This window comes from Anas acuta, chromosome 20 (assembly GCF_963932015.1).
Source record: "Anas acuta chromosome 20, bAnaAcu1.1, whole genome shotgun sequence".
Taxonomy (NCBI): Eukaryota; Metazoa; Chordata; class Aves; order Anseriformes; family Anatidae; genus Anas; species Anas acuta.
The window spans coordinates 628,268-650,329 of NC_088998.1; the positions used below are offsets into that span (position 1 = coordinate 628,268).

Here is a 22,062-nt window from a genome sequence, read left to right on the forward strand (position 1 = left end):
CGCCTCCAGCTCGGGGTGCGTTAGCCAATGAGATCCGCGACCGCGTTGATCGTTGGGGTTTTGTGCCTATGAGCAGCGATGACGTCACACCTGCCAGTGCAGCGCTGTTTTTACCGAAGCCCATTGCGGCCCCCAGCCCCGCCCCCTGCGCTCGTCCCGCCCCCCTGCCCGGACTGGCCGCTCTCCCTGACGGACGTGAGCCCGGCCCTATCGGCGGGCGCGGCGCCTCGGGGGGGCGGGCGGAGGGCTCGTGCCCCGCCCACTCGTTGCCGGGGGCGGCGCGGCCGGGGCGGCGGGTGCGGGGTGCGGCGGCGGAGCCATGGCGGAGAGCGACTGGGACACGGTGACGGTGCTGCGCAAGAAGGGCCCCAGCGCGGCACAGGCCAAGTCCAAGCAGGTCGGCGGGGCGGCGGCGCGGCCCGGAGCTGACCCGTGGCGGGGCACGGAACCGGCACCGGGCGGGGCGGGGCGGGGGCGCCCCCGCGGCCTCAGGGGGCCCGAGGGGCGCGGGCCCCGGCTGCGGCCCGGCCGCCCCCCTCGCCCCCCCCCCCCCCCGCCCCGCCGCGGCCCGGCTGATGCAAGGCTTGGGGCGGGGCCTCCCGGCGCCGGGGCCTCGCGGGGGCGGCTCTGCCCGGGCCCCCCCCGCCGACCGCGGCCGCTTTGCTCCCGCAGGCGATCCTGGCAGCGCAGCGGCGGGGCGAGGACGTGGAGACCTCCAAGAAGTGTGAGTGCGGCCCCCCCGCAGCTCTCCCGGCACGGCGCGGCCCCTCCCCGCAGCCCGGCGTCACGCGGGCAGGAGGCCGGGCGCGGGGCCGGCTGCTGCGGGAGCGGCCCGGGCTGGCGGCGGTGTGCGCGGCGCTGCCTTCCTTCAGGCAGAGATATTAACACGTAATCGCGCTCTTTAAGCGCCTAAACGAGGAAATCGCGAGTTTGAGGGCTCCAAAGCCCTCCAAAGAGCCTTCGCAATCGCACGGCTCAGGTTAAACTCCCCGTGCCCAGTTATTTCTTTTGTTGATAACATGCACTTAACACTCTCGGTAACTGTTCTTTTTTCTTGTAGTGTAGCAGTTAAAAAATTCTGTTTGCTGTCTGATACAAGTCAGATGCCGTATGGAAAAGATGATGATGCTTGTAAACAAATAAACAAATGACCCTTGAACAGGGTTTAGTCAGCTTTTTTGAGACACTGGATTTCAGGGGCTGGTGTTAGAGAATGGACTCAAGCTATAACTAAAATATTCTGACTACCTGAGGTAAAGCAACAGCATATTTTTGAACCTCAGGATTTCTGCAAAGTTAAATAGTGTTACAATTTAATTCTAAACAGCATCAGAAAATTGACTAAAAGCTAGTTCAGTGCTGCCTTGTAACTGAGCAAGCAAGGTACAAGTTCCAATACTAAATCCTCCCAGCTGTAGCAAAAACTTCTATGTATGGAGTGAAATTTGAATATTAAAACCCCAAGCAAGTGCAAAAATTTGCATAGCTGGAATGAAACTCAGATATGAAGTAAAGAAAGGGTAGGGCTCTGAATGACTGTTTAGACATCAGCATTTAATAGGATTAAGATAACATTTTCCCTGAGCTGCAGCAGGCAGGCAAGATCTGGTTGAGGTCTGTGCTGATGTTGGCACGTTAAATTGTTGAAAACTTCCTGGGATCCTGGGCAGCTGGGTGTTCAGAAAAACTGCTTTGATATTTTTTGGCACAGCTCTGAGCCTTACTTTGTTTGTTCTTTTATTCTTGTTGTTGTTGCTTTGAATGATAGGGGCAGCAGGCCAAAACAAACAACACTTTATTACAAAGAACACAGCCAAGCTCGACCGAGAAACAGAAGAGCTGCACCATGACAGAGTTCCCCTGGAGGTGGGCAAAGTAATCCAGCAGGGTCGGCAGAGCAAGGGCATGACGCAGAAAGACTTGGCCACAGTAAGTATTGCCTAGTGCTCTCTGGGAATTAATATAGGTAGGCACCTTGAGGCAGGTGAAGATGGATCTTTTCCTGTATCTCCATGGGTATCATGAGCAGGAAGTTTGAATATAGCATCTCTGTTGTCTGACCTCCGAGAGAATTGAGTTACGTAGGCTTAGGGGGTTATTTGTGCAGCTGTTACAGCCAGTGAGCTGGTAAGAGGCTTCGCCATCAACTCAGTGTGGATGTGAGTTCTTTTGTACTGTGTACAGAAGTCCATTGCTTTACTAATGAGCAGCAGTATTTAGTGTTTTTCCTCCTGGCAGGCTAAGAGAAGTCTGTCCAGGATGAGTGTTGCCCTCACTGTGGCACTCAAATAGTGAAGGGAGGTGATAGAGGGATGATGGAGGAAGCCTGGAAGTAGGCACTTTGTCTTCTGATCCTGGCATAATTAGAGGATGCATCTTTTCTATGTGAGTACTGGGGGGCTGGTTCTGAACATCTACTGTGTATGGAGCCAATGTTTGAGACACGTAATGTCTTTTCAGAAAATCAATGAAAAACCACAAGTTATTGCTGACTACGAATCAGGAAGAGCAATCCCCAATAATCAGGTTATGGGCAAGATTGAAAGAGCCATTGGTAAGTCAAATAGACTTCAAAAATAATGACAGTGTTTTCAGTTTTCTCAATGCCTCAACGTTTCAGTAAGAGATGTTTTTGTTTAAGTTGTTTACACCTACAGTCAGGAACAAGTGCTGACTGTAGGCTGTTATGGTTGCTGTGTCATTAAACTGTGTGCTTTTAAGATCTGGAACTGAGAACTCACAGCTCTTACTTGCCTTTGTTTTCCATCTTTGTGGGTGTCTCTTTGCCCCAGGGACCTCTCTTGTATACATTCCCTCCCAAAATCTGTGATATGCTATGTCCCTAGAAGGTCTGATGGTAACTCAGGAAAGTATCTTGCCACCACTAGAGTTAATGTGGGTCTCCTACACCTGTTCAAATACCAATTTCTAGGAACACAGTCAATGCACAAGCAAAATTAGAGTCTTTTCTGTAACTTTCTGATGCTGCTACAAACTGAAGTAGGATTCTTCCTAAACCTGGCTCCCCTGCCTTCTTTTCTGGACACTCTCTTCTTTAGAGGTGAATGATCAAGTGCACAGCAGCTGATGGTTGTTTCCTTTGTCTTATTCCAGGCCTTAAACTGCGTGGGAAGGATATTGGAAAACCACTCGAAACTGGCCCCAAAGGGAAGTGACAACAAAGCCTCGAAATCAGTTTGTTCAGACTGATCTCGTCTGGCTGGTTCTCCTTAGCCACCAGAATCTCTCTTCGTATTGCCAAGCTGAACAAGAGGGTTTCAGACTTGCTTTGGGGGGGGGAAATCTGCAGAATCTGTACCTGCTGTAAAAAGGCAACCTTAAAGAAGCGTTTGTCCTGATTTTGTTTTTCCTTCCTCCTTTCCAGAGATTGAAGAACTAAACCCAAAAAAATACTGCATCTAATTTGCCACAAAACATGTGTGTCTTGGTGTTTAGAAGCAGCTAATGTTAAGACACTTGGGGTGGCCTGAAATGTGATAATTTAATTGGAACAATTTTTGGGAAGGGTGGGATATATTATATATAAATAATTTGGGAGAGTTGAGGGTTGATCAGTGTCTGCATTTGAAATGATGACTCAGTCACTGCATTGCAATGACGTTTTTTCTTTGTTCCTTCCAGCCTGTTTTAAAGAGATCTATAATAAAGTTTGATACCCTTCAGTTGCATGGGGTAGTTGCTTCATGCTTACCAGCTGGTAGTAAGTTTTTGTTGTTGGCTATGACTGGTGCACTTCTTCTGGAAGTGCAGTGGGACTACCTGGAGCATCTAGGGTAACAGGTGGTGGTCACAGCCTTCCTAGCCGCTCTGCTTCTTTCCTTGTTGCAGCTTTGGCTTACATCCCAGAGATTAAATCAATACTGTGTTTTTATCTTGTATGGAGAAGGTGAATAGAGTCTTTGGCATCGTACAAAGCAAGACCACTGCAGAGACAGTGGGGCATTTATATGAAGCCAGAGCCCACCTTATATCCTCTTTTTACCCTTCTTGTTGAGTGCTGCCAGGATGGGAGCTGTGGTGGAGCTTTAAGGATTCTGCTCAACATGACTGTGTGGCATGACTGTCCTTAAGTTGGATAGAGCTGAAGGGAGAATTAATTGTCTGTAGAAGGACAAGAGGAAAAGCAGGCTTCTGCCACAAATCACGTAAGTGGCATGCTATGTTCCCTTCAGCCAAGCTGTGGCAGTTTAAAGAGACTGGGCTTGCTAATGAACTGTTTACCTCCACAGAGGCTGAAGTGGTTTGTTGTTGCATTTATTTGGCAGACTTGGCAAGGGCTTGCTTGAGGTGATAGTATTAAATTGTTCTGTAAGCTTGGGGAGGGGGGCATTTAAATTTTAAATTGTTATTTAGATGCAAATTATGAGGAGTCCTCAAAACAAGTATGGGCCATCCTGTGAGGGGTGAGTGCCTATACAGCTGGGGCCGAGCTGTTGGCTGCTGGCAGGTGTGCTGTGTGGTGCTGCCCACCCTGCTCCCTGCCCGACTGCCTCCACCCAAAGCCCCCGCAGCCCTGCCTTGCTGGCCAGGCACTTCTGTGCCCTGGGAGCTGACAGGTTGTGCTCTTCTTCTTAATCCTGGGAGAGGGAAGCCGCTTTTGTTGGACGCAAGCACCCGTCCCTGGAGGGGTGCAGGATGGTGCACTCTGCCCCCTTCCACCTGAGAAATGGGCAACTGCCAGGACGCTGCAAGGGGTCCTGCAAGGACGACTGGTCCTGGCCCAAGAAACCCCTGCTCCCTGGGTCTGTCAATGCACAGGCACGTCACGGTGTCTCAGTTGTTACAGAAAGCTCATGTTACAAAAGACAGCAGTGCTTTTCCCGAGCGCAGCATTGGAGGTAGTGGAGGAAGCATCTGTGCTGTGTCCCTGGGGCTGGTGCCCGCTGCAGCTCCGCAGTGTGAGATGTTGGACAGCGAGGGCGCCTGGAGCTGGGCAAGGCTGTGAGCTGGACGGAGCGGGGGGTTTGCTGGAAGGATGCTCTGCCCCATGTGTGCCTCGCAGGCATGAAGAGGTGAAAAGTGTTGGCTTATTAATTCAATCTTCATCCCTCTCTTTCTGCACTGGCGGTATAATGACCTTGTCCTGTAAAGAAGGCTCAATGTGAGCTGGGTCCAGTAAGTGTAGGCTGTCTAATAGGAAATCCAAGGACTTCCAGGTTGTGGAGGGGATAACCCATACACCAGCACACGTGAACCCCAGCAGACAAAACTGCCCAGTGAGTCTGGGTGGGCTTCTTGTCTTTTGAGATCAGCCTTGGTATGGCTGCAAGAGATCAGTGGCTCTGCTGGGGACAGCGTGGCACCAAGCTCATCAAAAGAAACTGAATGTAGTTTAAGCTCTAGGTTTGAAGCTCCTGGCTACAAGAGGTTGAGCAATGTTTGCATGACCCACTCTCCAGCAGGGCCCTGGGGAGGAGGATTGCAGCCTCAGCTGTTTCTGTAGCAAACACCTGATCACAGCAGCAAAATATCTAGGTCAGCCCTACAGCTCTAGGGTCACTCATTTGCCAGTGACCAGATAAGTTGCTGAGCCCTTTGCACTTCTCTGATGCGTTAGCAGATTGCAGGCTCACTAGGTGCCTGCTAGAATTTGCTGAGCTTTTTAAGAAAGGCTGTTTTTGCTGTTGGGGGCAGCTGGGCAAATGGGATAGTCCTGCACCCTCATCCTGAGGGCCAGGGCTGCTCCTTACATCTCGAAAAGTGATGTTGTCGAAGCCCTGCGGAGTGCTGCTCTCTGCTGACATCCTGTTCCCCTGTCCTCTCCTCTTCAGCAAGTACCAGCCACTGGCCACTGCCAGTGCCAGGATGATGATGACCAGCAGAATGCTGAGCACCACTTCTGCCACAAAGCCACGGGAAGACTTCTCTGCAAGGGAAAGGAGATGCTGCCAGTCTCAAACACCACTGGGAAGAGCTGGCTTGAGCTGCGGCCAAAATGCCAGCACCCTGGGTGGCGCAGGATTCACATTCCCCCATTACACTGTGCCAAAGGCAGCCTGCATCCAGCCTCTGCAGCTGGAAGGACTTGTGGCCAGAGGGAACCCTCCCTGCCACACAAAGCTGTCTCATACCAGCACCCTGCCCAGCTGCCATGGGGAGGGTCAAATCCCCTTCTCTGAGGCTGGAAGCAGCTGTGTGCAAGCTGTTTGTGCCCCTTGTGCTCTGGGGGCTTGTGGAGGCCACAATCCCAAAGAACACAAGATACTGTTGTTTGGGGCAGCCTCACACCTTTCCCCTGTGTGTCCGGGCTGGAATCACAGCCTCCAGTGGTACTGTACTCAATATCATCTAGTGCCACGGTCCCCTCTATTGGCCATATCCGCGTGGTGATCTCAAAGATAATCTGCAAGAGAAGACAGGTTGTTGGGCGTGATGCACAGGGAGAGCAACCAGCAACCTGGGATGGCACCCAGCGTGGCCCCACTCACCTGGAACTCACTGGGGCTCTGCACAGGCACTGTGCCGTTCTGCCAGCCCCGGCTTGAGTGTCCTGCCATGGTCCAGGCTGTGCGCTGCCCTGATGCACTCTGCAGCCTCACCCGCAGCTCCCCGTCAGCTAAAACGTGTGGGGTGTGAGGGGTGTACCCCTGTATCAACGATGGCTCAAAGCTCACAAGAGCAGCCAGCCCCTCCTATCTGTGCCACCCTCTGCTGTGACAGCAGCACCCAGCAAGACACACACACACGCACACACACCCTGGTAGGGAGGGGGTTTGCAGCCCCGTGGCTGAGCCCCCAGCCCCCCTCCCCCCTCCCACGGGCTGAAGCCATCCTCTGCAGAAGGACAGCACCTTCTGCTCAGCCTGCTGGGGCAGCACTTACAGAGGTGCTCTGGGATGTCCATGTGGTACCAGAAGCGCAGGCAGGAATCGGCAGTGGCAGGCAGGTGCTGGCTCTTCAGCTGGGCAGTGGTGCCCCCTGCCCCCAGCACGCGGGTGTCAAAGTGCACATAGTGACCTGGAGGGGCAGGGACAGAGTGCAGGGTGGCCCCTGTCCTGCAGCCCTCCCAGTGCCTCCTGCTCCCCATGCTCCTGAGACATGCCCTGAGAACTGAACCCCCAGTCCTGCTTCTTGCTGCCTTTGGGACCAAGCCATGCGGATGCCATGGAGCCCACCATGTATAGGGCTGGGGCCCACAGTGGAGCAGTGCTGTCATGTGGGTGGGCATCTGCCCCTCATGGGGTCTGTTCTGCCTGGTCTCATACCAGTCCAAGCCTGGGGCAAGGACAGAGCTGACAAGGGCACAGCTTTTAGGGCTGGGATGAAGTGGAGGGGACATACATGGGTGACCTCCTCCATCCCCAGCTCCTCCTGACCCTCCCAGCCGTGCCAGGGCACCCTTGGTTGGGTGGGAGCTTAGTGGTGTCTCCTACCATTTTTTGTGCCCAGAGTGTGATCCTGCTCAGGGCCGGGGTATTTGGCCAGGGGAACCCCACTTTTCCAGCCCCAGGCGAAGCTGTGCAGGTGCTCATCCACAGGGCTGCTCCAGCCACACATGTCCAGCTCGAAGTCACAGGATACTGTAGGAAATGAGGGCTGAGATGCATGCACCACTAGATGGATGGTGGATGGGATGGGCTGTCCCTATCCCCACAGCCACATGTCCCCATGGGGTGCCTCAGACCCCAGCCTGGCCATGCTGCTGCCAGGGAATGGGCTCCTACCTGGCTCAGGGCAGGCTCCATCCGACACATGCAGGTCATCCAGCGCGATGTACCCATGGTCACCCCCGGCTCCTACCACTTCAAATATTGCCTGTGGGGAGGTGGGGAGTGGGGACACAAAGGTTGGCAGCTGCCATGGTGCAGGCAGTGTGCTGGAGCAGTGTACCCATCGTCACCCTGCTTCCTCCTGCAGCTTCAACCCTGCTGGGAGGTGCCCTGGGCCCTGTCTCACCTTCCAGTCCCCATCCGCCTGGACAGTGGCTTGGCTGCGGTGCCAGGTGTCCCCTTCCATTGTGCTCATGCTGAACAGCTTCCTCAACACCCCGCTGTCCTCCACAAGGATGCTGAGAGACCCTGCCCAGGGACCCACCGCGAGGCTGGATGCATGCTGTACTGTGGCATGGTGCATAGCAAGCACTTGGCCCCCTGGTGCCTACCCATCAGGAGCTGCCCCACAGGACCCAAGCATCCTGTGCTGACCTGCGGTACTTGGCACGGGGCACATGGGGCTCACCTGGGTCTCCAGTGCTCAGCTGGTACCAGAAGGCCAGGCACTGGGCAGGTGCAGAGGGCTGGTATGGCGCAGAGGTGAGGGTCGCCTTGTGCCCCATGGGCAGGGAGCCCTTGCTGGTGCTCACCACCATGTAATGCCCTGGTGAGAGAGAAGCCCCTATGCTGTGACACTTCCCCTCCCCGCCCTTGCCCGGCCCTGCTGAGGGTCACTAGGGAGCCCTGGAGTTGGGAAAATGGGTTTGAGGAGCCCTGAGGTTGGGGAGTGCTGTACTCAGTGCTTCTGTTATGCTGAAGCAGCAGCACAGTCACGGTCTAGGGGATGGAGGGGGACTAAGCCCTGTGGCCATGCAGGCAGCAGAGGTGAGCAGGGCAGCTCCTCAGACCCCATGAAGCCGTGGCCCCGCTACCTGCAGCAGTGCCGGTGGTGTGGTCAGCTGAGGGGCCAGCGATGGTGCCGGTGCTGTTGCTCTGCCGCAGCCATGTCGGCTGCGTGCTGCCCGTCAGCCCACAGGTGTCTGCCTCAAAGGAGCAGGAGAGCTCGGCTCCACAGGTGCCCTCTGTCACCAGCAGGTCATCCAGCGCTGCATCACCCACAAAGCCGTCCCGCAGGGCCTCGAAGGCCAGCTGCCACCAGGGGCAAGACAGCAGCTTCAGAGGGGCCCGGCCTGTGCCCCACAGCACAGGGACCCCCGCACAGCACAGCCCCACGCCGCCAGGCACCCGCAGGCCTCACTCACTCGGTAGCGTTGCTGTCCCGTGGCAGGGAGCGTTGCCAGTCCCCGGTGCCAGAGACTGCCCTGGGTCCCCCGCTGGGTCCACAGCACCGTCTCCTCTGCTCCCTCCAGCTGCAGCTTGAGGTTCAGGGTGCCTGGGCAGAGGGGAACATTGAGGAGTCGGCCCCAGTGCCCAGGCTCACTGCAGCACTGCACAGCCCCAGGTGCCCTGTCCTGCACCCCACCGGGACCCTGCACTCAGCAATATCCAGGCTGGAGCATCCTAGTGAGGATGCGGAGGGCCACGTACCGATCTGTGGGCCAGCCAGGCGGTACCAGAAGGTGAGGCAGCGTGGGGTGGCGGCAGGCTCCTGGTCGTAGGTGATGAGCTGTGCACGCTGACCACGGCTCCATGGTGCCGAGGGGTTCGCGGCCAGAAAATAGCCTGAGCATCAAGAACAGCCAGGGTGGATGGGGCACAGGCATGGGAGCTCTATGCTGCACCCACCTGTCCTGCCCTCACTGTCAGGGCCTCATCATGCCCCCAGTCCTAGGTCTGGGTGCCCCTGGGCTGCCTTGGCTGAGCCCGTACCATATGCAGGGGGACTCAGTGCTGCTCAGGGTGTGCAGGGCACATCCCACCCTGGGGACAGGGGGCTGCAGGGTCCCCCCAGTTGGCCAGGCCCCCAGGAGAGGAGCTGACCCCTTACCAGAACCAGTGGTGTGGTCAGAGCCCTGCCCCTGCCCTGTGCTGTGGACCCACTGGAAGTCGCTGGCCTGATCCTGGTACCAGCCACACAGGCCTGTCTCGAAGTTGCAGGGCAGCTCTGGCCAGAGAGAGGTGACCATGGTGAGGATAAAGAACCCCAAAAGCAAACAGCTACCCCAAATGTCCCTTTACCCAGCCCAGCACAGCTGCTCCCCCTGCCCCACTCCCCAGTTTCGCCCCATGCTCCTGGGGGTGGCAAATGTCAGGGGGCAGGATGTGTGCTCTGGGCCAAGGGCTCACATGGCTGCGGCCCTGTCCCTGGGGGGGGGACGACAGGTGAGGATCACCTGGCAGCCCCCAGGCAGCAGCACCCACCTCCCAGTGGCTTGGTGGCTCTGAGCAGGGTCCTCTCCTGCCCACCATACCCAGAGGCACCTGCATGCTCTGACATACCTGCGGCCCCTGGGGGCACCACATTGGGGTCACACTGCACAAATGTCACATTGTCAATGGCAGCGTCTGCTTGGTCCTGCAGGTCCACCAGCCCCAGCAGCTCGACCTGGGGGTGGCTGCGATGAGCCCCAGGCTGCTGGTGGCACCAGCACTGCCTGGGCTGCCACTGGCCAGGCTGGTTGTACCTGGAAGGGCCGGGCCCTCTCTCCCAGCAGGATGTGGACATGTCCCCAGGCCATGCTGCCGTGACCCCGCACGTGCCAGGCCAGGTGGGTCATGCCTGTGGTGTGGTCCACGACGCTGACAGCGAGGAAGCCTGGGCATGAGAAATGGTGCTGGGGACACAGGTAACCCACATGGCCATCACCCAGCCAGCCTGCAGCTGCAGGGAACGGGGACACCCCCAGCTCCAGGCAGCATGATGGGGGACAGCAGGGCTGGGAAAGACAACAGTGTCTTACAGTTGACCCCAGGCAAGGCAGGGGCTACCTTGGGGGCCGCTCTGGAGGCGGTAGCTCATCTCCATGCTGCAGGCCAGGCCAGAGGGGCCCAGCAGAGGCGTGCGTGCCTTTGCAGGAGCCACCATTTGTCCTTCTCCTTCCTGGAGGGCCAGGAAAGCCCCTGGACAAGGAAACAGCCTGAGGGGTTGGGGCAGAGCCACAACAGAGCACCCCCAGCCAAAGCACCCTGCTTCTAGCACCCTGCCTGGGCACACCACCCCAACCCCCTCCCACAGTGGCTTCCATCTGTCTGAACAGGAGGAGGAACAGGGGCAGGGGGGTCTGCACCCTGGGAGCCCCCATGGTGCTGGGGACCAACGAGCACCATTTCAAGCAGTGGAAATGGCCTCACCTGCTCCCGCAAGGGCAATGGCTCCGGGCTCGGTGGCCCTCTGTATGGCCCAGCGCAGCCGGCCCACACTGACATCATGCCAACCCCCGTCCCCTTCCTCAAAGGTGGTGGCTCCTGCAAAACCAAGCGATCATTGCTGTGGTACCATGGAGCTTCCCAGGTTGCCCCAGACCAAACTGGGGGTGCCCTGGGCCCCCTTGCCCCAGCCTCACTGTGACTCTGGGCATGGGGAGCTGGATGCCCAGCTTCTGCCCACAGACTCACCACAGAGTTTCTCATCGGAGCCATCAGTGCACGTCTTGGCAAAGTCACAGGCCAGCTCGCTGCTGATGCAGCTCCCATCATCGCAGGTGAACTCCCCGGCCATGCAGGTGCTGGCACGGTCCTGGCGTGGCAGCACCGTTGGAGATGGATCTGATGGTGAAAGCCCCAGGCTGGAGTGCAGTACTGGCAGGGTGTGAGGCCAGACCTGGGTCCAGGCATTGTCCCAGCGTTGCCCCTTCCAGCTGTAGCCCCACCAGGTGTCCCCTGGCAGCACAGCCCAGCCATGGCAGCACAGTCCTGTGCTGGCACAACCCTACTGGTCTGTCCCCACAGACAGTCAACTCTGGCCCCAAGCATCTCCCTAGTTCCATATGTCCCCCAGCCCTGCCTTGGTGCTGCCTCCAAACAAAAGGGACCTGGTAGTTGTCAGTGGTCTCTGTGTGTGATATGGCTGAGTAAGGAGGATTTGGGGCAGGGGTGTCACAGGTGCAGGACCAGGATACCAGGCACTCCAGGCTGTGGTACCCAGGGCAAGTGCTTGCTACATTGTGCCCAGGATGGCCACCATGATAAGTAGAAGACAGGCAGACCCTGAAGCAAGTCCTCTAGTGATGGTGACATGGCCAGAAGGCACCTGGGAGCCACAGCCCACATCCAAGCTCACCCATATGTGGAGTACAGCCTGGAGACAGGATCAGGTCGTCGATGGCCACAGTCCCTCCACTTCTGGCCACCCCCTTGATCAGCACCTGCAGGGGAGCACCATGCCAGCAGGTCAGCACAGGGTCTTACACAGCACAGAGGGGCTGTGTGACACTGCTGGGAAAGGGGGGACACTGGGGAGCCATGGGATGGGGGACACCCAGCCCCTCTGATCGGCTAGCACTCGCACCCCCAAGGAAGGGATCCACAGGAGCAAAGGTGATGCTGTGTCTGCAAGGGGTGCATGGGGTGGGATGGCGAGGCGTGGGCAATGGTGCTGCCCTTATACGTGCGCCATGGCCTGTGGCTGCCCAGGGTTGCCTCCAGAGTGCCCTCCACAGGCAACTGGGAGAGGGTCGGGTCATATGGGTGGCCATGGGGGACAGCAGATGGGCTGGGGGAAGATGTTGGGTGACATGGGGTGTGTGAAGAATCAGGATGGTCCCTGGGTTTGGGGGCATTTGGAAGTGGGGGACACAGGGGACACGAGAATGGTATTTGCCACCACCAGGAGGCCCAGCTCTGGCCTCTGGTTCCCAGTCCATATACTACCCCAGGTCCCATGGGTGCATACTGAGGGCCCACAGATCAGCCAACCTGCTTGGCGGCAGCCCCTTGCCCTGTGGAGCAGGTGGAGGCTGCCCTGGGGTCGGGTTTTCAGGGCTGAGGTAGTGTCACAGCAAGGTCCCTGGGCACAGTGAGGCTCTGGGTACCCAACTCACCCAGTACAGCCCCAGCCCACCTTGAAGCTCTCTGTCACATTGAAGTCCACTCTCTCCCGGACCCAGCAGTTGCCCGTGTCCCCTGTCCTCTGTCTCACCAGTTGCTCAGTGGAGTCGGTCATGTAGGAGATGCTGAGGCTGTTGGTGGCTGAGCCATGGAGGTGGCAGTACAGCACAAGCTGGAGCCGGGGAGTGGTGGTGAGCAAGCCCTGAGAGCTGAGAAGGAGCACAGAGCCCCCACACCCCATGGGATGCTCACAAAGGTGGGGCTGGAGAAGCTCAGTGCTCCCAGCAGGTGCTGGGGATGCCACCAACCACCCCCAAACCTGCTGTTCTCCCCAGGCTAAGGGCCAAGGCAGACCTGGTCCCATGTGGTGCTCCCTGCAAACAGGGAACCCATTCCTCACCACTGGCATGCCCATGGGACTGCTGTCCCCTGCCCTGCACTCATGCACCCACAGTGACTCACGTAGCAGGAGCCGTTGGAGGAGATGATGGAAGTGCTCAGGCTGGCCGTGCTGCTGGACCCCGCAGCTGAGGCACTGCTGATATGGAGGAAATGGCCTGTGGGAGACACAGAGATGGAGCCAAGTGGTTCCAGGCATGCAGGTACAAACGCAGAAGGAGCAGGTGTGGAAGCAGAGGCTGGGGAGGCTGGGACCAACAGGCAGCACGTAGAGTGCCCTGTACAACCATTCCCAGCTTGTGCCCCATGCCGCCCTGGCCCTGCCATCAGAACTTTCAATTTGGTTCCCCTGGTGTTCACCAAGGAGCTGTTTTCCTGCCAAGGCACAAAACAGAAGAAAACCAGAGGGCCCAGGAGAAGACAGCCTGTGCTGCCAGGAGCAGCAAGCTGCTTATCAGCGCTGACTTGCTGCAAGGTTTTCCAGCCATGCTTGCAAAACTTCTCCCAAGGGAGCCATCAGGTGTTTGCTGTTTACAGAGGCTGTTTTCCCAGTGCAGCCTCAAGCTGAGCCTAAGCATGCTGTTATCGCAGGGGCCAGAGGGCACTTCCGTGCTGGGGCCAGCGACACCAAGGCTGGCAGGTGGCTGGATTCCCCAGTGTGACATCCCAAGGGCTGTGATGGGGCTCATAGGAGATCCCACTACCCAACATGTACCTGCTGCGCTGTTTGTGCTGTGGTCCCGGGTGGGGATGCCGTATGTGGCACCCAAGTTCATGCTTGTGTTCCTCTCCCATGTCATCTGTCCAGCCTCCACCCAGCTGCAGAAATCACTCTCAAAGGAGCAGTTGTTGAAGTTCCCTGTGGGGGGAGCGAGAGCAGTGACACACAGATGGGGGCCCAGCGCTGCCCAGGCTGGGAGGCCCCATGGCTGTCTGTGTTGATGTTTCCCCATGACAAAGCCTGCTGGGTGAATTAGTCCTGCAGCTGTAAAGCTCCAGGGCAGTGCTGGAACAGCCCTGTGCCATCCCATGGCCCCACAGGGTCAGACCCTCTGCCCATCCATGCCCTCCCCCCACCCCCCTGGGGCTAGAGATGCTCACGGCAATGCTGCACAGTCTCATCTGAGCTGTCCCCGCAGTCGTCAGTGCCATCGCAGAAGCGGTTCGGTGCCAGGCAGGAGCCCTGGCTGCATCTGCTCTCCTCCCCGCAGACCTGCTGCCCGGGTGCTGGGGCTGTGGGACATGGTGTCAGCACCTTGCTGGCCCCCACAGGGAGCTCAGAACCCCACTGTGCTGTGCTCCCCACTCTGTCTTTCCCTGGGTTGCTCTCTCCATCCAAGGTATGGCTTCTCTCTGCGCTCTGTGTGCCCTCTCTGGGGCAAGTGACCCCTGAGACACCCTGGGCAGTGGGAGAGCTCGCATAGAGCACAAAGGCTGAACCACCACCCTGGGGTGCCATCCTGCATCATCCCAGCCACCACAAGACTCACTCTGCAAGCCACAGTTCCTGAAGACAATGTCATCGAGTGCCAGCACTGCCCCACACGCGGGTGGCTGCGTCAGGGCGAAGGTGAGCTGCAACAAGAGGTGAGGGCTGGGTGAACTGATCTGGCCCAAGCCACCGGTGCAGCCCCTGCTCCCGGTGCAGCCCATGGAGGCCAGCCAGACCCCAGCACCCTCCAGCCCTAACTCTTCACCTGGAACTGCTCCGTGATCCGGCCCGTGTACGCCACCAGCTGGTGCCAGCCCTCAGCTCCGTGCTGGGGGCTCTGCCACAGCTCCACCACCTTGTCCCTGGATGCCATGGTCAGGCGCAGCGTCGGACATGCTGTCTGGCTGAGCCCTGCAGGGAGTCCCAAGATGTGGCCTTTGGCAGTGGGCACCCCGGGGTGACCGTGGGATGACTCAGATCCTGACAGCTCTGGGGACCGAAGCAGGGTCCTTCCAGCTCTGCTTGCGGGGCATGGAAGAGGCGAGTAGGATGGCTGGGACCCAGCTCAAGGTGTCAATGGCTCTGTCCACCACTGCCCCCATGGTTGTTTCCCTGCCCTGGTACTAGTTGTGGGCACCCAGCTGCACTCACTGCTTCCAGAGAGGTGGTACGAGGCCCAGATCTCGCACGTGGCAGCCACGTCCTGCATCACGGGTGACCTGAGCCAGGCGGTAGCTGTGGCTTTTGCTGGTGGGGACACTGTCACCATGAACCACCCTGGGGAGGGCAGAGCAGATCAAGAGGCTCCAGAGCTGCAGTCAGCATCACTCCTGTGGGCGATGCCCTTGCACCTGCCAGGACAGGAGTCCTGGCAACCTCAGGGCACCCTCAGCCCAGAGGGGCAGTGCTGTGGGTGCCCACAGAGCAGCTCCCACTTACCCCTGTCTGTGCCCACAGTGTGGTCTGAGTGGAGCCCCGTGCCCCATTTGTCCAGGCTGGCCTGGCCCCGCACCCATCTGTAAGCTGTGGTGCTCACGTCCTGCCAGCCGCAGTCACCTTCCTCGAAATCACAGGTGAAGGGGGTGCCCAGCACAGTTGAGACCCCCAGGTACCCTGGGGACAGGGGGGTAGAGGTCAGAGCAGGGATGGGTCCACCCCAGGGAGCTGCCGTGCCCCCAGCTCCATCGCCCGTTCACCAGGCACCCACCACACTGGTTCTCATCAGAGCAGTCACTGCAATAGCACACAAAGTTGCAGAGGTGCTCGGCCGTGCTGCTGCAGCTGTTGACAACAGTGGCCCTGCTGGAGAGGATGGCCCCATCTGTGAGAGAGAGGAAGGGGCTGAAAAACCTTGTGGAGGAGCCAAGTATGGGGCCACAGCAGGGGACACCTGTGCAGGATCCTCAGTTTGGGACCCTGCTGGTTGGGACCACTGGGCTCCTGGCAGCATTGTTCCTTGGATGGAACCCTCCACTGCCTGGGTGGGCTGGCAGCTAGGGCAGGGGTTTCGCCAGGGCCTGGAGAAAAGCAAAATCCCCCAAAGTCTGGGGTCCTGCCCTATCCCTGCCCACTCACACCCACCCTCAAGGTGGTTTGCATCTCCCACGACCACCACCACTGCCTATCAGGGCCACGGCATTGGCCCTGCCACCCTGCCACTGAAATGTGAGCACTTCCTCATCATGCTGAGGAAAGCTATCATAAACCCAGCCTGACACTGACTTGTCCCTAGCAGCTCCAGCATTTGCTTGCCCCAGAGATTCCCTGTTTGACCTCCATGACCCTGACAGAGGGGTACCCCCCAGCCCCCCAAGCTGGGAAAGCTGCAGCAGTGCTTGGGAGAGGAGGGGGAGGGCAGTGAGCCCAACTCCCATGGGGCAGGGATGGACGGGACCAGAAGTTCTGTGGCCCCTTCGTGTCCCAAAGTGCGACCCAAGGCATGGCCCCCATGTGGGAAAGCAACTCACCCAGCAGCAGCAGGGCTGCAAGGAGCAGGAGCCCAGACATCTCAGCCTCCGGGATACGATGAGGGCAGAAAGGAGGCAGGTGAGGCAGGGGCTGGGGGAGGCCACGCTGTGAGCCCCAGGCTGGAATCTGTTCCTCAGGACCTGCTGCACTCTGGACTTCAGCCCCGCTGTTATCTGTGCCGCTGTACAGCGCAATTGCATCAGGTGTAGTAAAACAAGGGGCTTGACTCTGAGTGTGAGTGAGGACACATGGAGGCGAGAACAACATCCTCACGAGGGGGAGTGGAGGGGCAGGCGCCGACCTATTCTCTGCAATCACCAGTGATAGGACCCACAGCAATGGTGTCAAGCTGAGGCAGGGAAGTCTACGCTTGACATCAGGAAGAGGTTCTTCACAGACAGGGTGGTCGCACACTGGAACGGGCTCCCCAGGGAAGTGGTCACTGCACCAAGCCTGTTGGAATTTAAGAAGCATTTGGACTGTGCACTTAGTCACATGGTCTAAACTTTTGGGTAGACCTGTGTGGTGCCAGGAGCTGGACTTGATGATCCTTATGGGTCCCTTCCAACTCGGGGTATTCGATGATTCTATGAGAAACCCTGTGCCCTCCATGGAGCAGCCACCTCAGTCAGGGCACCCTGTGTGCCACTCCCTCAGGCTGTGGGCAGGATCCCTGCTGAGCCCAGGAAGGCACCGAGCTGAGCGGGAGCTGCCGATGGGCCCCGGGCAAAGGAGGCATCAGGCTGTGGGGCTCCCCCAGGCAGAGCATCTCCCGCAGGGCTGAGCCCTCCCCTCCACTCAGCACTGGGGAGAAATGTGCACATACTCCAGCTGGGGCTGGAGGTGATGAAGGCACTGCAGCATCTTTCGCAGGAGGAAAGGCTGCAAGAGGTGTAGCTGCTCAGCCTGGAGAAGGCTCAGCATGGTGGGGGTGGAGACAAGGCAGCCAGGCTCTTCTCAGAACAGGGTGCCCTGGAAGAGACAGAACTATGAGAGCAAACTCTAATACATGAAATGCCATGTGAGTTTAAGAAAAAAATTGTTTATGGTGAGGGCCATCAAAACCAGAAGAGGCTGCCCAGGCAGGTTACAGAGTCTCCATCTGCAGGAATGCTCAAAACCCCTCTGGGTACAGCCCTTAGCAGTCCCCTACAGCTGACCCTGCCTGAGCAGGGGTCGCACTAGGCTATCTCTGCAGGTGCCTCCAACCTCAGCAATTCAGGGGCTTGAAGGGAAGCTGTGCTCCTCCATCCTATTCACGCCCTCCTCCTGAAGGAATGCAAGACACAGACTCCTGATGGTTCTTGAAGGACTTTTGCCCTTTTTGCCTTCTTCACTACTACATTATACTTTCCCCATAGCCCCACATGCCTGAGTCTGTCGTACAATTGGTTAGAGACTCTCAGACATGCCTGGAGCCAGCCAGCAATTGGCCACTGCCCAAAGCTCACCTTATCACTGTAGCCAATTTACTTTATCTCAATGTTGCTCAAGTTTTTGTTTCTGCCGTTTGTTTCCTCATTATCTCTAATTCAGGGACATGTGAAACATCACAGAGCCACCTCTCAATTCCTTTCCCACACCCTTCCAGGTTTTGATGTCTAACAGCCATTCATGTGCAGGGCATTGGACCCTGTGACCCACGACTGCTGGGTGATATCACCCAGGCCCTGCAGAGAGCAGAGCTCTTCACATAGAATCACAAAGAATAGCTGAGGCTGGAAGCACCTCTGGGTCCCTCTGGTCCAACGCTTGCTCCAGCAGGGCCACCCAGAGCAGGGTGCTCAGCACCATGTCCATGCAGCTTTGGAGACTCCACAACATTTCCGGGCAGCCTGTGCCAGTGCCCCACCACCTGCATGGCACAGAAGGGTGGTCTGGTGCTCAGAGAGAGCCTCCTGTGCTCCAGTTTGTGCCCACTGCCTCTTGTCCTGGCACTGGGCACCACTGACAAGAGCCTGCCTCTGTCTTCATGGCATCCTCCCTCCAGGTATCTATACACATTGATGAGACCCCTCCGAGTCTCCTTTTCTCCAGGCTGAACTGTACCAGGCTCTCCCCATAGGAGAGGTTGTCCAGTTCCTTGTTTGTCTTAGGATGATCTTCCGTCTTGAGCGGGCCCAGTGCATGCCCTGGGAACCTGGGCTTGGTTCCTGGTGTTCTCCCCCTCCTACCCCCCCCTCCACCCCCCAACTTGTATGATGGCAGGTTTGGACACCATCCTCCCCAGGAGACAGCTCCAGCCCTGAGCCACCAGCCATGCAGTGGGCCCTGCAACAACGCTGGGAGCACCCCCAGCCCAGCCCACGATGCCCATCCATCATTGCACACTTTTTCCTATTGCACATGAGAAGTTTGAAGCAGGACATGGGGCACAGGGACTGAATGTCAGGTCTCACTAACACTGCACATCTCCTCTATAGGACCCTCCTGACCAGGAAGGAATCAACTGAGCTGCTTTTCCAGGGCACTGCGCCACTGTGCTCCAGATCTGAATGTCAATGTCTTCCTTGCTTATAAAATGTGAGCAGGACTCTGTTCCTCATCTCTGATCATGTTTGATCCTTTCCTTGTGAGGGTGGCAAGACCCTGACTTAGAGGGACGCTTTATCAGGGAATGAAGGACAAGTTTAATGACATTAAACTAAAAAGGGTATACTTTTATATTTAGAAATAAGGAAGAAATTTTTTATTCTGAGGGTGGTGAGGCACAGGAACAGGCTGCACAGAGAAGCTGTGGGTGCCCCATCCCTGGAGGTGTTCAAGGCCAGGTTGGATGGGGCTGGGGGCAGCCTGAGCTGGTGGTAGGGGGGTTGGGCCTAGATGGGCTTTAGGGTCCGTTCCAACCCATACCATTCTGTGCTTCTAATTTCTGTCCACGTCACACACATCCCCTGAAAGCACAAACTGAGGAAGGCAGGGAGCCACACAGACAGCAGTCAGGATGCAGCTGGGCGCATACGTGCTGAAGACCAGTACTAAATGCTCAGTCACAGCCTGGCCTTCACCACCAACCTCAGTCCAGCAGAGGGACTACACGCACACAGCAGCACAGCTGAGTTAAACAGTGGCTGGGGTCAGGCCAAAGGCTTGCCTGGGAAGGTAAGGTTTCTCCAGCCCTGCCTTTGTACGAGACAGCCAGAGGGCATCCCGCCCCTTGAGCTCTCCTACCACCAAAGCCTCCAGCAGCTTTTCCCAGCCTTTCACCACCCCCCATCCTCCTCACTGTGGAACTACAAGCAGAGTGCCTCTGGAAGAGCAAGCTGGGAAATGTTGAGGAGCAGGAGCCAGCGCTGGCTGCCCTTGAACTCAAGGAGGATGCTCCATCTCCAGGTGTCCTGCCTGGCTAGGAACAGGACATGTTCTTCCAAACCACACTCCCTGGCAGCTATGCCCTCAGTGTCTCAGAAGCTAGGAACAGAATATGAAGATAGATGTGCTCCATGGGCCACTGCTATCGCAGTGCTCCTTCTGCCTAGGGAGTCTGCGTGCCTGCTCTGCCCTTCCCTTACTCAGTCATGGAAATCTGTTGCCTTCTCCAAGAGGTTCCCTCACAGCTCTCTTTCTGGCCTGTTTTGCTCAGTATCCTCAGGGCTGGAGGACAGGCACTATTTTCACAGCCCACCCCATATGTCTCAGCTGCTCCCAAGGCTAATCCTGACATGCACCCTGCTGCCTCCTAGATGCTGCTTCCAGATCTCTGTAGAGATGGAAACGCAGGGGCTCATTCCCACTGTGAAGAATGGCAGGCCCAGTTACTCCCCAGACATGCAGGAACAAGCTGAGCCATGAACACACAGATGAGCAGGGCCAGTGGTGCTCCCCAACATGTTTAATCCTCATATACACGTGGGACAAATCCGTGCTGGGGGGAGGCCAGGGCTGAGTGCCCACCGGCTTCAACCAGGTAAGGACTTAAACTGTAGGGCTTTGCAGCTCTGTGGCAGGGAGATGGGAAGAGTCCATGGTACATGGGAAGTCCAGTGACGGTGGAGATGGGCAAGTTCCCCTGGAGGATGGAAGCTCGTCAGTGCAGTGAATTCAATGCCAAGGAAAACACAGTGGAGCCCAGAGTGCTGCTGAGCACAGGGCCCCTGCTGCCATTTCCCAAGTGCTGGAGGTGGCCCCACCAGCTCCAGGCTGGTGCCAGTGCTGCTGCCCCACCAGATCACGTCAATAGCCTTCGTCTGCCCAAGTGATCTCGTAGTCCGGATACTTTGCTTTCAGCTTCTCTGTAGTCACCGAGTGCTTTGCTCGCCCAAAGCCCTGGAAGAGGAAGGAGAATCCAAAAGTAAAGCAGGCATGTTTATCGCTATAACAGCTTATCAAGTAGCTGAGACACCTCAAAGCAACTGGATGCTCTGAGAGAAACCTACAGCCATGGAAGATGCCACTGATTCCCTGTCTGTGAAAGGCTCGTTGGCTCCGATCAGTATGTGACACCGGCTGAAACTCTGTGCAGCTCAGCCTGGGGCTGGCTGATGGGCAGCACGGCGCCCGCCCAGGCACTGTGCCACCTCACCGTTCCAGAGCCATCCTGGGTGCTGGGTGCTGGCAGAGCCAGAGCTGCCATCACTGACACCATTCTCAGGGTACACAGGTGCACGGCCTCCACCCTGAGCCCCTCGGGACCCACTCAGGAAGCGGAAACGGATCTGTGGAGGCAGCTGAGCACTGTCTGGCCAAGGTGGCCCTGGCGCGGAGCCACAGGGTAGAAAACGTGGCTCCTGCAGGCACCCCCAGTTCAGCACGCACTCATTTGTGGTGCCTGCGCCTCGGCTCAGTGCTCCCCCTTTCAGCTGCTGCCTCATTTCACGCGGCAGGACCAGCACGGCCATTTGTGCTGCCTCAGCGGCAGCCATTAGAAAGGAGGAGCCACATCCACGGGAAGCTCCTCGGTGCCGGCGTGCCCGTGTCAGGGATGCCCCGGCTGGGCTCAGAGCCGGGCACCTCCGGAGCCTGGCGCCGCCGGGCGGGGCCACTCACCACCGAGTATCCGTAGACGTGGATCTTCTTCTGCTCCTGCTGGTGGGAGATGCGGCCGCCCCCCAGGCACTCGCAGTCGAAGCCCTGCCGCTCCAGCTCCGCCGCCGCCTTGTCGTATATATCGGCTGCGGGGACAGCGGGCCGCGGGGTCAGGCGGCCGGGGGCCCGGCGCGGGGGCCGGGGCAGCGCCCGTTCCCGCTACCGGCACCGCGGGGCTCCGGGCGGGGCGGGATGGAGCTGCTGGAGCCCGCCTGCGGGGACCCCGGCCCGGCCCGGCCCGGCCCGGCCCGACCCCCGCCCCGCCCGCCCGCCGCCGCCGCCGCCCCTCACCGTGGTACTCGGCCCAGCCGTGGCCCCGCACCACCTCCTTCGCGGCCGCGGCGGTGCCGGCGTGGCGGGGGCGCACCCTGAGCAGCACGTACTTGAAGACGCCGCCGCCGTCGATCTCCACGTCCGCCACGCGCCCCAGCGCCGCCGCCGCCGCCTCCGCCGCCATCGCTCCCGGGCCGCCGCCAGCCCCCGCCCCGCGGCCCCGCCCGTTCCGCCCGTTGCGGGCGGGGCTCCTCGGGTGGGGCGGCCCGGCCCCGGCCCCGCCCCCCCCCCCCCTCCCCGGCCGGTCCGTGGAGCCCCGCGGGCCGCCGGCAGCGCCCTGGGATC

General features: G+C 58.5%; 3 protein-coding genes across 7 annotated transcripts; 1 reads left to right on the plus strand and 2 right to left on the minus strand.

Moving 5' to 3' along the window:
* Nucleotides 1–234: 234 nt before the first annotated feature.
* EDF1 (endothelial differentiation related factor 1) lies at nt 235–3,683 on the plus strand. Its single transcript, XM_068657203.1, has 5 exons — nt 235–397; nt 673–724; nt 1,769–1,929; nt 2,461–2,554; nt 3,115–3,683. The coding sequence occupies exons 1-5, from the start codon at nt 320–322 to the stop codon at nt 3,174–3,176; spliced, it is 447 nt and encodes a 148-aa protein (XP_068513304.1). The 5' UTR covers nt 235–319; the 3' UTR covers nt 3,177–3,683.
* A 1,116-nt stretch (nt 3,684–4,799) lies between these two features.
* Nucleotides 4,800–16,587, minus strand: MAMDC4 (MAM domain containing 4). 4 transcript variants are annotated; one of them, XM_068657187.1, is made up of 29 exons: nt 16,419–16,587; nt 15,659–15,772; nt 15,391–15,564; nt 15,103–15,228; nt 14,717–14,940; nt 14,510–14,594; nt 14,121–14,252; nt 13,735–13,878; nt 13,083–13,177; nt 12,634–12,792; nt 11,854–11,938; nt 11,190–11,339; nt 10,926–11,039; nt 10,563–10,694; nt 10,259–10,389; nt 10,074–10,179; nt 9,622–9,738; nt 9,222–9,356; nt 8,936–9,066; nt 8,606–8,822; nt 8,200–8,337; nt 7,918–8,078; nt 7,686–7,776; nt 7,395–7,541; nt 6,844–6,978; nt 6,450–6,577; nt 6,250–6,364; nt 5,712–5,887; nt 4,800–5,104 (listed from the first exon to the last, which is right to left on the minus strand). In XM_068657187.1, the coding sequence occupies exons 1-29, from the start codon at nt 16,456–16,458 to the stop codon at nt 5,057–5,059; spliced, it is 3,750 nt and encodes a 1,249-aa protein (XP_068513288.1). In that variant the 5' UTR covers nt 16,459–16,587; the 3' UTR covers nt 4,800–5,056. The 4 variants fall into 4 exon arrangements, with proteins under 4 accessions (XP_068513288.1, XP_068513290.1, XP_068513289.1 ...); XM_068657189.1 differs by having other exon boundaries at nt 14,717–14,862; nt 16,419–16,586; XM_068657188.1 differs by having other exon boundaries at nt 7,918–8,039; nt 16,419–16,586.
* A 3,646-nt stretch (nt 16,588–20,233) lies between these two features.
* PHPT1 (phosphohistidine phosphatase 1) lies at nt 20,234–21,985 on the minus strand. Of its 2 annotated transcripts, none has more exons than XM_068657205.1 (3): nt 21,828–21,985; nt 21,406–21,530; nt 20,234–20,685 (listed from the first exon to the last, which is right to left on the minus strand). In XM_068657205.1, exons 1-3 carry the CDS (start codon nt 21,899–21,901, stop codon nt 20,588–20,590), a joined length of 297 nt encoding a protein of 98 aa, XP_068513306.1. In that variant the 5' UTR covers nt 21,902–21,985; the 3' UTR covers nt 20,234–20,587. The 2 variants fall into 2 exon arrangements, with proteins under 2 accessions (XP_068513306.1, XP_068513305.1); XM_068657204.1 differs by having other exon boundaries at nt 21,736–21,949.
* Between the last annotated feature and the right edge of the window lie 77 nt (nt 21,986–22,062).

What these genes read in the sequence shown, in the direction of transcription:
- EDF1 (XM_068657203.1), top strand. Translation starts at nt 320, where the DNA reads ATGGCGGAGAGCGACTGGGACACGGTGACGGTGCTGCGCAAGAAGGGC. An exon ending in CACAGGCCAAGTCCAAGCAG is followed by an intron (nt 398 to 672) that starts GTCGGCGGGGCG and finishes TTGCTCCCGCAG; the next exon opens with GCGATCCTGGCAGCGCAGCG. An exon ending in CAAGATTGAAAGAGCCATTG is followed by an intron (nt 2,555 to 3,114) that starts GTAAGTCAAATA and finishes GTCTTATTCCAG; the next exon opens with GCCTTAAACTGCGTGGGAAG.
- MAMDC4 (XM_068657187.1), bottom strand. Translation starts at nt 16,458, where the DNA reads ATGTCTGGGCTCCTGCTCCTTGCAGCCCTGCTGCTGCTGG. An exon ending in TGCAGCCCTGCTGCTGCTGG is followed by an intron (nt 15,773 to 16,418) that starts GTGAGTTGCTTT and finishes TCTCTCTCACAG; the next exon opens with ATGGGGCCATCCTCTCCAGC. An exon ending in CCTGGCTGGCCCACAGATCG is followed by an intron (nt 9,067 to 9,221) that starts GTACGTGGCCCT and finishes CCCTCTGCCCAG; the next exon opens with GCACCCTGAACCTCAAGCTG.
- PHPT1 (XM_068657204.1), bottom strand. Translation starts at nt 21,901, where the DNA reads ATGGCGGCGGAGGCGGCGGCGGCGGCGCTGGGGCGCGTGGCGGACGTG. An exon ending in CGGCTGGGCCGAGTACCACG is followed by an intron (nt 21,531 to 21,735) that starts GTGAGGGGCGGC and finishes CTGTCCCCGCAG; the next exon opens with CCGATATATACGACAAGGCG. An exon ending in ACGTCTACGGATACTCGGTG is followed by an intron (nt 20,686 to 21,405) that starts GTGAGTGGCCCC and finishes TTCCTCTTCCAG; the next exon opens with GGCTTTGGGCGAGCAAAGCA.